Source organism: Puntigrus tetrazona, unplaced genomic scaffold (genome assembly GCF_018831695.1).
Source record: "Puntigrus tetrazona isolate hp1 unplaced genomic scaffold, ASM1883169v1 S000000798, whole genome shotgun sequence".
Lineage (NCBI taxonomy): Eukaryota > Metazoa > Chordata > Actinopteri > Cypriniformes > Cyprinidae > Puntigrus > Puntigrus tetrazona.
This window is the reverse complement of record NW_025048402.1, coordinates 342,501-355,716: the sequence shown is the minus strand read 5'-3', so window position 1 is coordinate 355,716 and position 13,216 is coordinate 342,501. Positions and strand designations below refer to the sequence as shown.

Genomic DNA, 13,216 nt, shown 5'->3' with positions numbered 1-13,216 from the left:
CTGAATGGCTGCAGGCGCATGCTGTCAAAAAACACAAACACACAAAGCACTCAGGCCTATTCACTGTGTGCATTTATTTGCCGGACACTCTCGAAGCTTCACTTCCTCTCCTCAGGCTACAGATCTGGCTCTCTCTCACTGGACAGTGGGTCAGATTATGTTTTTTCCTCATTGACCAATTAATAGTAGTTCAAGGTGGGCTCTTTGATTTGCAGCTGAGCAAAAAATATTGTCACAGAGTTTAATTTAAATGCAATAAATAAAACTTGCAAAGAGTGCTGAAATGTATATAAATATTCATATTTTCAGATTGACTTGTAAAAACCTACAGAGGTGCTGGGTGACGGTAGACATTATGTTACACATTTACTGTAGGGCTGGGAAATACGGCTAAGATGTATCACGGTTTTTATTTTTTAATAAATATCACGATTCACGGTTTTATCACACTTTTTTTTTCAAGTTGTCTGATCTATACAGATAAACTGCTTTCCCTATTATAAAGACCAATCCTTCCAAGGGAACAAAATAGAAAAGAATGGTGGGTATTTAGGCCAAAGTGGGCAAAAAAAAAAACTTTATTATTTTATCTTTGTTTTTAAAAAATTAGAACAAAGATGCTCATTACAAACAAACAGTGTTCTGTTTTCAGATACAATAGATGAATTTAGCAGGAGCGTTCAAGAAATTGATGGAATAAAGCTATATATTTATTCCTATTAAAGCAAGTGTAGTTGTTGTCTCATTAATCTCAAAGGAATAATTCCCACCCAAAACTTAGTCTTAAAATGATTTTCTTCAATGCAGGTTTGGGACAACGTGTGACGGACTTAATATTGAATGACCTGTCCCTTTAGCACCGTTCGGCGGGATGTTTAGCACCGTCCCATTAATAGCTGCCCTGCAGGTATCTCATATACAGACAGGTATCAGTTTACTTTGATTTTAGACATAGCCAAACGAGTCTGAACAAAAAACCTTGTGTGTTAGCTCAAAACATAACTTGGTTCAAAATGTGTGTGTGTGTGTCTGTCTTTGTTCTAGTTTTGCAGCTCACCCCACCCTCCATTTCCTGTTTGTAACACATGCTCTCAGCTGACTCTGAGAGTCATGTGACTCCACTGCCATGCCATATCTGAACAATCGATGCACTGGCCTACAAATACCCATCTGCCATCCGCTTTTCTCTCATTAATCAGAGAAAAAACGGTTGGTTGGAAGCTGCGTGAGTGTATCTGTGTAGTCGTTGATGTGCAAAAATTGGTTAAAATATGAACATAACTTTCTAAAACAAACCATTTATGTCCTGTGGTTTAAAGAAGAGGTTAAAATCACAAAATAAAAAGAAAAGTGCTGATTAAAATTTGATAGAAGGAAGGCTTATTCACTCTTCTGAAAGTAAATATTACATGTCTACAACGGTTTCAATCCTTAAAAAGGTGGTTTAGGAAGCACGCTTGTGATTTGATGTGAAACCTGCGTCCACGGAGCAAACTCAATTCAGAGTGCATTCACTGCAAGTGCTCTACTTTTCGGTGTCAAGGCAATATGGCTTCTATTAAAATCTATATCTTCAATTGCTGAAATGACTTGATGAATTGGCAAATATTTAGTGAATGAGTTGGATTTCTGCAGCAGTGCTAGCTGCAGCGCAGGCGATGCGGTCACATTAGAAGCGCTCGGAGAGTAGGCAGCTCTGCTGATAATTGGAGCACATATCTATTTTTGTGGCATTGCGTCACGGTGCTCGCTCTGTGCAGACGCATGTTACAGTCAACGTGCTTTCTCCTGCCGTGCACACAGCTCCCTGCACCAGCCCGGTCCTGAGCGGATGAGTTCACCGGCAGGGAGCATGGAGAAAAATCTGAAGCTTAACCAATCCACCTCAGCTTAAGTTCAATTATAGCGGCTTTCGTTATACCAAGAAAGTTTCTACGTTAACCAGAGACATTAACTCTCCCATTACAAGCAATACTTGCCGCCTACGTTGATTTTCCATAGTGCGTTTTACCCTTTTCCTTTTAAATGTATAAATGTGTTAAATTTATTTAAACTCAATTATACTGTAGAATAATAGACGTTGGGTTGATAGCCGGTCGAATGAAGTCAGTATCCATGTCTGCACTCCAGAGGTGGCTCAAAAGCTGCTTCTGAAGTGGTATTTAGATGATTTACAGCAGGCGCCCTGGGACATGCATTGAGTTTACACGGTCACGTGACACATCTGGGGCCCTAAAGTCTAAAGCGCACTGCACAGATACACTCAGGCCGTGTCCAAATCCACTTTTGCTATTTTAACGATGGTCAATGCTCGCTAGGGACTCTATTTCTACTTTTTAAAAAAAACGTAAAGTTTCGGACCCATTGACTTTATGCTAGGTATGGGTCGGTCTGTGACACGGTCTTATTTTCAGTTCCTCAAAATAGCAGCGCGCCACTAATGCTCCTGAACGCACCTTTTGGTAAGACCAGCATGCCCATGGGCGCACAAATGCATTTGCTAGTTAAACGACGTGGTGCATGACGGGAAATTGAGAATTGCGTCTGAAAACTGGCAAAGACGTTTGCGCTGCGTCGCGTATGATAGAGCTCCTGATGTTTGTCAGCAAAAACACGTCACATTTAGTGAAAAACACCACAGTATTTCCATATTTCACTGTTCTTCCCTCAACTTAAATGAGTCGATACTTACCTGTCATAGTGCGTGCACTTAATCCCTCTAGCGTGCAGTGCCAGTATGTTAGCATTTAGCTTATATCATTCCTTCCTTTCTCTACCAAACAGGCATGAATTTAGAAGACACCTTACGCTTCCATGTAGCCTTTAAATGGGGACAACATGAGTAGTATGGCGACACAAAAAAAGTGGTGAAAGAGGTACGGTGGAACAGCACTTTGACCTCAGCGCAGTAATATCATCGCTCCCGAAAACTCAGGTTGGTTGTATTGATGGAATCGAGAGAGAGGAAGTGAAGATATTACTGTGCCGAGGGTGAAGCCTGAAGTCATGGCTGGTCAGTGAAGTTGTTCACAGTGTCTCGTGAAAAACGCCTTCCTTAGTTCGTGCCGTGATTGATATCAGGCCTGAGCACCGATGTGATGAGTCAGAGATCATGACGGACTGCAGTGTCAAGCTCTCCGGTTCAGGCAGGAGGGAGTTAACGTGCTTGTGTCTGTGGGACAGCTGGTCTGCAGGGAAGGGGTCCTAAATGAGCAGTGCCCCGCTCACCTCCTGCACCGCACCGATTTAGCTGCGGCCCGTGCGGACACGCTAGCGTCGTTTCCAGGATCACTCTGCTTTATCGTGTTTTATGTAGACTGGATTTATTCTTTTTCGTTCTTATGTATGTGTTTTGGACAATAACCGCATGGACTTCTTTTAAAGCTGCTTTGAAACGAGGTGCATCTCAAGTAGCCTGCGGTCCTGAAGCTGTAAAACAAATTGATTTAAAAAAAAAAAAAACAAAACAAAAAAAAACTTCCTGTATCAACAAGTAAACATAAGAAAAAACGTTGTGCTGGTCAATTGACTTCATGTGGTCTTCAGGTTAAGGTGCTGTAAAACGAGGGTGTGCTTAGTGTTTTAGTCTCTACAGGAAGCTCTTCCAGTCGGGTGTCCTTCCTGTCCACCTTCAGTGTCCACAGAAAAATACTCTACAGGCTTTCTGTTATTTCTCACAAAATTACTTTTATTTAACACCTGTTCATTTCACTTTTTTTATATAAATGTGAAATAACATCATCTTCCCTCAGTAGGGCTCTATAAACCCATTTGAGGTTTTTCCTAATTTTTGTTGTTTTTGTTGTTTTTTTGCATCCATTTTTTTTAAAAAAAGTCATTCTTTCCATATGAATTAAATGTAATTAATCAAAAAGCATGTCTACTTAACTGAAGTAATCAAACTTACAATATTAAACAGACTTTTACTAAAAGTGTAACAAATCAAATTAAGGCCTGATTTTGACCAAAACAATTATTTCATTAAATATTAATCCTTAAGAACATCTCTAATGAAATACAATTTATAAAAAATACCGTGTTGTGTATTTACATTCTAATTCCACACATGGATTGTCCACCTTAGTCCAAATCTTTGGTATGTGCTGGAGAAGACTTCTACACAGCGCTTCATCTCTCCCATCAACAAACATCTTGACCAAAAAATCAGGATGGGAATAAATGTTGACAATGCAGAAGTTTATTGAAGCAACACCACAGCAAGTCCAACAAAATATTAGTGTTTTGGGGTTTTTTATGACGTTATGTTGTAAAGACGTCTTTTGTATATGATATGAAGATTTACTCCAAAGAACTAATACATGCTTATAAAGAGCTGATAAAGGCCAGGGTCCAGGCATATTTGTATGTTACCACACCAGCTAAATATTATAGCTTTTAGAGCTATTCAAGTCACAGATTTCTTGACTGCAATTCTATATAGGTGATACTTTCATTCAACAATAAAAGCTGCTTTAATGCAGCTCAGAGGCGGCTTACCCTGCAGTTGCATTAATAATAAAAAATAACTTTAAGTAATGTTAAATTAATTCAATCATATTTTAGTTAAGAAGCTATGGCAGAAAGTCATTGAATGGTTAGTCATTGAATGATTTACTACATATTTGTTCAGAAACGCTAATGTCATTGAAAGTTGTTCAGGTTATGTGTCAGTTTTTGATCTTTTTATATTGGTCCAAATATTAAGACGGCAAATTGGTTGTGTATGTCCAATGACTTGGTCTTTTTGTGATAATGATAGGGTTTGCTCTGTAGTTTATTCTGATGGCGACTCTGTGTAGTTTAGAGTGAGCAACGCTGGGAAGGTGAAGCTAAAGCTGTACAGTGATGTATTAGCAATATTAACATGACACTGGATTATGTGTGGCTTAAACCACATCTCTGCATCTAAACGTGGAGCCAGCCAATCAGTAGCTGTCATTCTGGTTAGGTGTTTATCCCGTGTAGATCCAGAAGGTATTTGGCCGTTGGAGGCACAGGAGCTGCGTCTGTGAATACAGAATCCAGGTAAGGCTCGACTTTCCTCTAGAAATAAGATGGCACGCACTAAGGGAATGGTAATTTGAGTTCCGGATATGAAACGTGACCTTAAGTGTACTCCTTCGGGGGCATGGGACTTTTGATGGCTTTTGTTCCTCAGATAGACGTTATGTGAGTAGAACTAGATGAGATCTTACTGCTGGAGCGTGTCCATGTGGTAGGATCACTCAAAGATTCACGCTGGTTACTGAAGCCGCTCAGATTTCGTGTTCTTGTTCATTTGGCCGTGCGATGCGAGTGAAAGTGTCTGCGGTGGATTTGGGTCAGCGGGAGAGTTCATCAGCAGATTTGGTGTTAACCGGATTTGTGCGGACGCGCTGATTCAACTGTGTCCCTGGATTACAGGAGTGACATTGAGAACGGGACGAGGTCCACGTCTGTGTCCACTCACGCTCTCCTCCGCTCTCGATGGTCACCGAACCAACTCTTGACCCGTAGAATTCAGCCTTTTACCTCGGGATTTGTGTCTTTGGCTGAAGTACAGAAAGGGAACGGTATGTTTTTGTTATGGCTTTTAATGATTTAAATGAAGAAAAAAATACGTATTTGTTTTCGAATAGGTTGAATGCTTATTTTGAAGAAAGTAAGAGATGTATTTTTCATATTATATATATATATATATATATATAACTTATTTGAGAAATATATCTGAACAATTATCTGCGATGATGAGTTTTTGGAGCAGTTAGAACTGATTCCCAGAGATGGCCCTCCTAACTCTGATGATGATTGGGGTTTAAATGAGACGCTAGTTAAACACTCATACAAGTCAGGGATGAGGAAAGATCACGAAAGCATTGACCATAATGGACAAATAAAAATCACATTCAGTTTGTCATGGTGTTCACATTGACCCTGTATTTGATTTCAGCTTATTAAACGAGTCCTGTAACGTGCAGTGGGCTTGTCTAGCAGTACACCCAAGCAGTTTGATGCTACCCTATACAGACATATTAGTACAAGCTAGAGAACCACTGATACTGATACGGCCATACTGTGCTCCTGCACTTATTATCATGAAAACAAAAAAACAATATCAATGAGCAACACTGGGTCCTCGCAAAGAAAGAGCAACATAAAATGAAGGATTTCTATGAAGTACATGTATAGCAAATGAATCGCCAACGAATAGCAAGTATTGCATAGCGTGTCCGTGATCTACGGCTCTGTGGATAAACTGCTGCTACATTTGAAAACAGCTGATGAGGCTTCACTGACATGATGCATATATATATATATATATCTGTATATAAAGCTCAGCCCCAGTGACTATTTCTTTTGGTTTCTGTACTTAGTATTATTTAAAAAGGCCTTAATTTGTTAGGATATTGATATAGCAGCTGATGTTCAATATTTTTTTTCCTGGAATTATTTCTCATCGTACACCAGAATAGTTATATACCGGTTTGACAGAGGCCTAGAGCCTATACAAAACCTCCCAGAATCCTCACTCAGCATCTGATTGGACAGTACTTCTGAGCCTGCTGTGAGTGACACACACAAAACACACGAGTACTGAGGTTGAATGGAATTAATTTCGAAATGAAACATTTCAACGGAGGATTTGTAACAATATAAAGCAAAAAGTCAACCAGCGATAGTAGCATCATGTAGTCAGGTGTTTTTGCACATCCCTAGTAAACTAATGGTGAGAAGCCGAAACACAGCACAGCTTTCAGTTTTGACAACCACTCGATATGATGTTTGTCACACGACACAAGATACTAAAACCAGGCTTGTGCGATTTCCTCTTGTTTAGTTTTCCAGCACCACCAGGTCGTAGGTTCATGTAACAGCAGCAGCTCCGGTCACTTTAATGAAAGCATGAATCTTATTGGTCGGCTGCTTTCTTCACAGTGCGATTAGAACGGGGGGGTGGCGCTTTGACCAAGTCCTGCATCACAAAAACTATTATTTATTTACAGATACGGAGGTTAACGGTGCATTTCTAAACGCAATTGGTTTTAGATCAGCATCAGATTCCTATCCTTCCTGTTTTGTAGTTGGAAGCAGATTCGATCAGACTAGGATCTAATTAAGTGCGGCACACTCCGTTATTGCGACGCGGTCAGCTGCTCTGGTCTGTTGCGCGACGCGTGATGTGTTGCGCTGTGCTGCGGTAATGGTGATCTTTAGCACAGGCTTGCTGCACAACACTGTTGCTAAGCAACGGCTTCACGGGTTGGCAAGGACACAGGCGGAGAGAGAGAGAGAGAGACGTGCTCGCATCCCTTCATTAGTGTTGGAAATGTCTTTTCTCGCTGTGTCCAGTGGTAACGGTGCGCTAACTATAGCGCTGTCTGATGTCAGCTGTGTTTGTGCATGTACACACACACACACACACACATCAGCGGCGTGGGCAGAAGCGCTGTATAATGAGGCTGAGTTTGTGTCCACCACTCTCCGATCAGGTTTATAATGGGGCGATCGCATTGGGTGTGTTCTGGGCCAGCAGAGTCGTAGGTGCTGCTTCGATGCTGCTCACATCCATCCGTCCAGCAGTTCAACAGAAGTTTTGAAATGTGCTGTTAATATGTTTTGATGATAATTGACGTCAATTCCAGGAGGATAATATGCAACCAATAGAGTGACGGCATTTGTGTTTTTCAGATCAGTGCGAGCGCCAGTGAGCGGACGGAGTGAAGCCCATCGTCTAGCAGAAGAAAATGAGCGAACTCGACCAGTTACGTCAGGAGGCTGAACAGCTGAAAAACCAGATCAGAGTCAGTTGTTGCACACACACACACACACACACACACACACACACACACACACGTTAGCACGATGATACACGTCACAATGTCAGGGCCCTACGATGAATCCCGTTATACTGCGAATTTTGGAGAAATAAATTAAAATGAGATCAGTACGGTTCAATGGAAACACGCCTTTGAAAATGAAAGCACAAAATGACTATTTAAATATGAATTCTGCATGTTCTGTATGGCTACGTTTACACTTGGCATTCACGTGATTTTCATGATCCCATCATCAGCATATCAGGGTTTACATTTCTCCACATCCAAGTGGCTTCTGATTTGATTCCGCGTCGCACAAGATGAGCTGGATGAGCTGCGGTCAGTCATTCATTTAGTTTTTGGCCACATTTCGTTTTCTATGTATTTAGACATATTTACTACTGCTGGCAGAATACGTCTACAATGTATAAACACATCAATGAAAACCCCGGAAAGAAGCATATATTGGAAATCCTTCCTTGATATGGTGGGAAAATTGTGTATCATTTACAGAAAATAAATGTCTTTGCAACTTGGTAAAGAAAGCTGAAGAACAGCGCTGACGGCCTTCAGAGAGAGAGAGAGGGCAGGGTTTATGTGACGGGAGGCGGGTACGAGGGCTGGATTGCGTTTACATTACACTGAGATCCTGACAAAACATCTTCAGCTACCTCTGCATCAGGACACACCGATCGGATAATATTCATCACAGATGCGCTTACATTCGTCTTTTTAGGGTATATATGGACAACATCCAGATATAGGGCACATGGTAACACCTATGAGAATGTGTGCACAGATGCATGCTTACATTCACTTCACATACTAAGTGCTTGTCATACTTGAGGTGTGTGTGTGTGTGTGTGTATATGAACACATGAATAATCTCCAGAACAGACACCTCATGAGCATTTTGCTGTTTTTGGGGATAAAACCATTGTCATATATCATATACAGACAGAAATGTTTTATTTTAAGAGAGATTTACCAGAAAAAAATAGTATTTATACAAACTACTTATGGAATTGATGTTATTTCTCTGAAAAAAAAAGAAATTAAAAAAAAATCTAATCTATAAATTGGAAGATTAATAAAACCATTTAAATGTAATAATAAAACTGAATTTGAGAACTTTGGGTATTGGTCTTTAAAAATAAATTCTTTGTTAAAATTTTGTAAATTGCTGTCAAATTCCATAATTTGAATTTAATTAGACATGATTTTGATTAATACAAATTGAATTTAATCTAGAAAAAAATAGAACTTAATTTGCAAGAAAATGTAAAAAAAGGGAAGCTAAGAGACTCAGTCCAGGTTTGTGGCGTATAAGGGCCCTTAGGAAGGCGTGCTGGATCTCCCTCACAGAGGTGTTGAGCTAGGTTTTATCTTTACTCTGAACTAGTGGTGCCTGGTTATGACGCTTCCTTTGCATTATTATTTGTGGTCTTATCTGTGTTTTTCTTCTCAAGGATGCACGGAAAGCATGTGCGGATGCCACCCTCTCTCAGGTAGGACTCTCTAATCACACCCTTGTATTCAGACGGAGTATCAGTTGAGTCTTTTGAACTAGATTTTGTTCTCGTGTGTTTCCGGCAGATCACAGCCAATATTGAGCCTGTGGGGCGGATTCAGATGCGCACTAGACGGACGCTGAGGGGACACTTGGCCAAGATCTACGCCATGCATTGGGGCACTGACTCAAGGTGATCCCGCTGAGCCCTGTGCCGTGAACTAGTAGCGCGGTATCGCTTCTCCATGTTAAAAGGGATGATTTTCACCTACATACAAGCAGTATGTAATTGACTCCGAGGTCTCTTTATAGGCTACACAATAAGCTTTGCCTCCCACTCCTGACGCAATCACAGAATTGTCTGGATCACACTTATTGCAAAATCAAAAGAAAGCATTGGCGTTTGTTTGTGACAGTTAAATACATTTTCCTCCTAAAGTCAGCTTCACAGGAACAGGAGATATGCTAAACCAAAATGAAAACAAAAGCACACACATCACTGGAGAAACTCTGGGGTGCTTGTCCACATAGGTTAACAAAGACAACAGAAAAAGGTTGACACACCTAGGCTACCAAAATACAGACATTTTAATCACGGACTATCACGTTCATTTTTGACTTTTGAGTTGTTTTTGTTGTTTTGTCATGCCCTGGCTGGGATTTCTAAAGCCTTCGGAAGCTTCAAATAGTCATATTTCCAAATATAACTCCAAAATGAATGTTTGCAAGCATGTTGAGATTAGAGCCTGTCAGTTCACAGTGCTTGCTCACAAACGCCGAAGTAAAAAGGTAGCCTGTCTTTATGGTTCCCGCCGGAAGCAGGTATCTCACGCTCTTATGCGTGTCTTGTGCTCATGTTCAAGTAAGTCTAATCACTAGTATACAAGGAAAAGCATTCATTCAGTCAGTAATTGATTTGAACAGCAGAAACAAAGCAACTCGTTCAAAACGTGTATTCATTAAGGAAGGAAACCGTAACGTGTGCCTTCCAAGGCTTTGATTGGAACTGTGATTGTGCATAATAATAATAATAATAATAGTGACAATGTAACAATATTAGATTTCTTAATGTTGTATAAAGTCAATATATCACAAGTAGAATTGTGCAGATTAACTGTAAGAAGGATTAACTCGAGCCAGAGTGACATTGCTGAACTATATTATAAGAAAAAACTGTATCGTGAAATCTGGGTTCACGTTACTTCAATGCCACCAAACAGAGAATATATAGTGTAATGAATTAGTCAAATGTAATAGCGTTATTATTTCAAGGCGTCCTGATTAAACCTTGAGTGTGTGTTTGGCTCCAAGTGTTTCAGCGCCTGTGATCTTCCTTCTTTCTCCACCGATGAGCTGCTGCTGCTATTTCTGTCTCACTTAACGTTGTGTGAAGCTGTAACTACCAGGAGCTCTTCTAATTACACCACATGTTGGGCTGGGTGGAAACGGGAGCAGCGTCCGCTTGGACCGTTTGTCCTTGAGCGAGATGCTCATGATGCTCGTAACAGAAGAGTTCGGTCTTCACGCTCTCCAAAAAGAGTTTAATGCCATTTCTATTTTTGAAGTTTATTTGGCAAAATGTGGCCAATAATGATTCCTTGTCTTAGGAGGAACCACACACCTTTCTGTACCAGAGCAGGATGACTTCCATCATTTAACTCTTAACTCTTTTGTAAAAGCAAAACAGTAATGAAGTATTTTTATTCTCCTGTAAAACGTATCGGTGTCTTATCTTTAGACAACTGTACTTCAAAACTTTCCAGATCGTAATGTACTTTTTACTGCACTGTTTGATATTAAATATAATTGTATGCTTACTTACATTAGCAATGTATTACTCTCTGTAAGTAATAAAGTATTTACTTGAGTACAAGAGAGAAGTACATTTTTAATGAGGTAAAACAAACAACTTTTATTTATGAAATTTAGTGCAGTAAAAAATGACATTATGCTTCGAAATGTGAAGTTTTCCAAAAGAAAGGCCGCTGATAAACTACAGATACTTCTTACAGCTTCTTACCTGACTGCTGTCTGAAAGCTTCCTGAGCAGGTGCATCATACACGTTCAGTACAGTATCGTTTTAACCGTGAAATGAGGATTATCAAATTGTGGCATTTATGAATATCAACTCGGTTTTGCTTATTTTACTACTTTAATCTCAAATTTTAGTTTTTTTTTTTTATGCAAAGCGTGCCGTCATCATCATCATCATCATCGGTCATGTTGTCTGTAGGTTTCTAGTCGTCAGACGTCTCTCAGGCTGATGTTCTCTGTGTTCACAGGCTTCTTGTTAGTGCTTCCCAGGATGGAAAGCTAATTATCTGGGACAGCTATACTACAAACAAGGTACATGTAAAAGATGAATACATGTGTGTGTGCTGATTATTAGATGCAGCCACTTCTTTGTCTGGAATCTCTCAATTCATTTAATGACGTTTGTCCTATGATGCTTTTTAAACCGTGTGAATGGGGGAAGTGATGTCACAATAACAACCTTTTTTTGTAGTCTCTCTCTCTCTCTCTCTCTCTCTCTCTCTCTCTCTCTCTCTCTCTCTCTGTCTTATATTTGTGTGTGTGTGTGTGTGTGTGTGAGAGAGAGACTGAATTTCACCGATCCCTTCGGTTCAGGTCAAGCTCAGTGAACCTGACTTCTGCTCGTATATCTCTGTATGTCTGACAGCTGTAAGAAAGATACAAGTGAAGCAAGCAAACCTGTGTTTCTATGCTGTCATAGTTCAGGTTAATAGAGACTTAGCACCGGTATCAAACTAAAAGTCATGTGACGTGTTGATGTGTAGGTGCACGCTATCCCGCTGCGCTCCTCGTGGGTGATGACCTGCGCCTATGCGCCGTCTGGAAACTATGTGGCCTGTGGAGGCTTGGATAACATTTGCTCCATCTACAACCTGAAGACCCGTGAGGGGAACGTGCGCGTCAGCCGCGAGCTGGCCGGACACACCGGTAAGGGCTTTCACGAAACCGTCCTCCCTCGGGGAATCTGGAGCGACTTGCCCTCTTCTGCTGTTTAACTTGCGTCTCCACACAGGCTATCTGTCCTGCTGCCGCTTCCTGGACGATAACCAGATTGTCACTAGCTCCGGCGACACCACCTGGTGAGTTTGGACCATGACGCTCTCTCTGAGAACATGCGCTTAGCCTGTAGACCTGCTTATGAATCTGGAAGCATGCGGGATGCATGAGTTTACAGCGAAAGAATTACATCGAGCTGGTACTAAATAGTTAGACTTATTTTTAATTCAAATGAAGTTTAGTGAGTGGGATACGTCTTGCCATACCACCCTGTCCATAGGTTTAGGATGAAACAAAGTGGCCCGGCGTCCACTGACTAGAGAGATAGCTGCATCATCTAATTCTGAGATGGCCACAAAAATGATGAAAATAGGACATTTAGATTATATGGATTATATCAGAGTTTAGAAACACCTGCTGAATCGAAATCATTAGAAACTACAAACAGACCTTAATATAAAGTCACGAGAACACACATCATGTCAGTGCTGGGAAAGGACCGACTTTCATCAGTGCTTATTTGCTTGTACATAGATGTTTGTATTATTAATATAATATTGTGAAATATTATTACAATTTAATATAATATAATATACTTTTAAAATTATTTATTTCTGTGACGTAGCGCAACATTTACAGCATTGGTTTGATCCTTTAGAAATCATGCTGTGTTGAAACTTACTGTTTGATGAATAAAACGTTTAAGAGCTGCATTTATTCAAAATAGAAATCTTTACTAACTATGTCTTTTATCATCAATATTTTAACACATCCTTGCTGAATAAAAGTATTTATTTCTTTAAAAACAAAGAAATAATTCACTAACCCTTTACTTTTGAAGAGCAGACTGTATATTGGAACACAAACTTTCTATTTTAA

General features: G+C 40.2%; 1 protein-coding gene across 1 annotated transcript in view; it reads left to right on the top strand.

Moving 5' to 3' along the window:
- gnb1a (guanine nucleotide binding protein (G protein), beta polypeptide 1a) overlaps positions 1 to 13,216 on the top strand; it is a 29,127-nt gene that overhangs the window by 10,001 nt on the left and 5,910 nt on the right. The window contains exons 2-7 of the mRNA XM_043233402.1: positions 7,669 to 7,781; positions 9,266 to 9,304; positions 9,393 to 9,499; positions 11,590 to 11,653; positions 12,106 to 12,268; positions 12,354 to 12,420. Coding sequence (XP_043089337.1) covers positions 7,725 to 7,781; positions 9,266 to 9,304; positions 9,393 to 9,499; positions 11,590 to 11,653; positions 12,106 to 12,268; positions 12,354 to 12,420 — 497 coding nt within the window. The 5' untranslated portion in view covers positions 7,669 to 7,724. The remainder of the gene's footprint in view (positions 1 to 7,668; positions 7,782 to 9,265; positions 9,305 to 9,392; positions 9,500 to 11,589; positions 11,654 to 12,105; positions 12,269 to 12,353; positions 12,421 to 13,216) is intronic.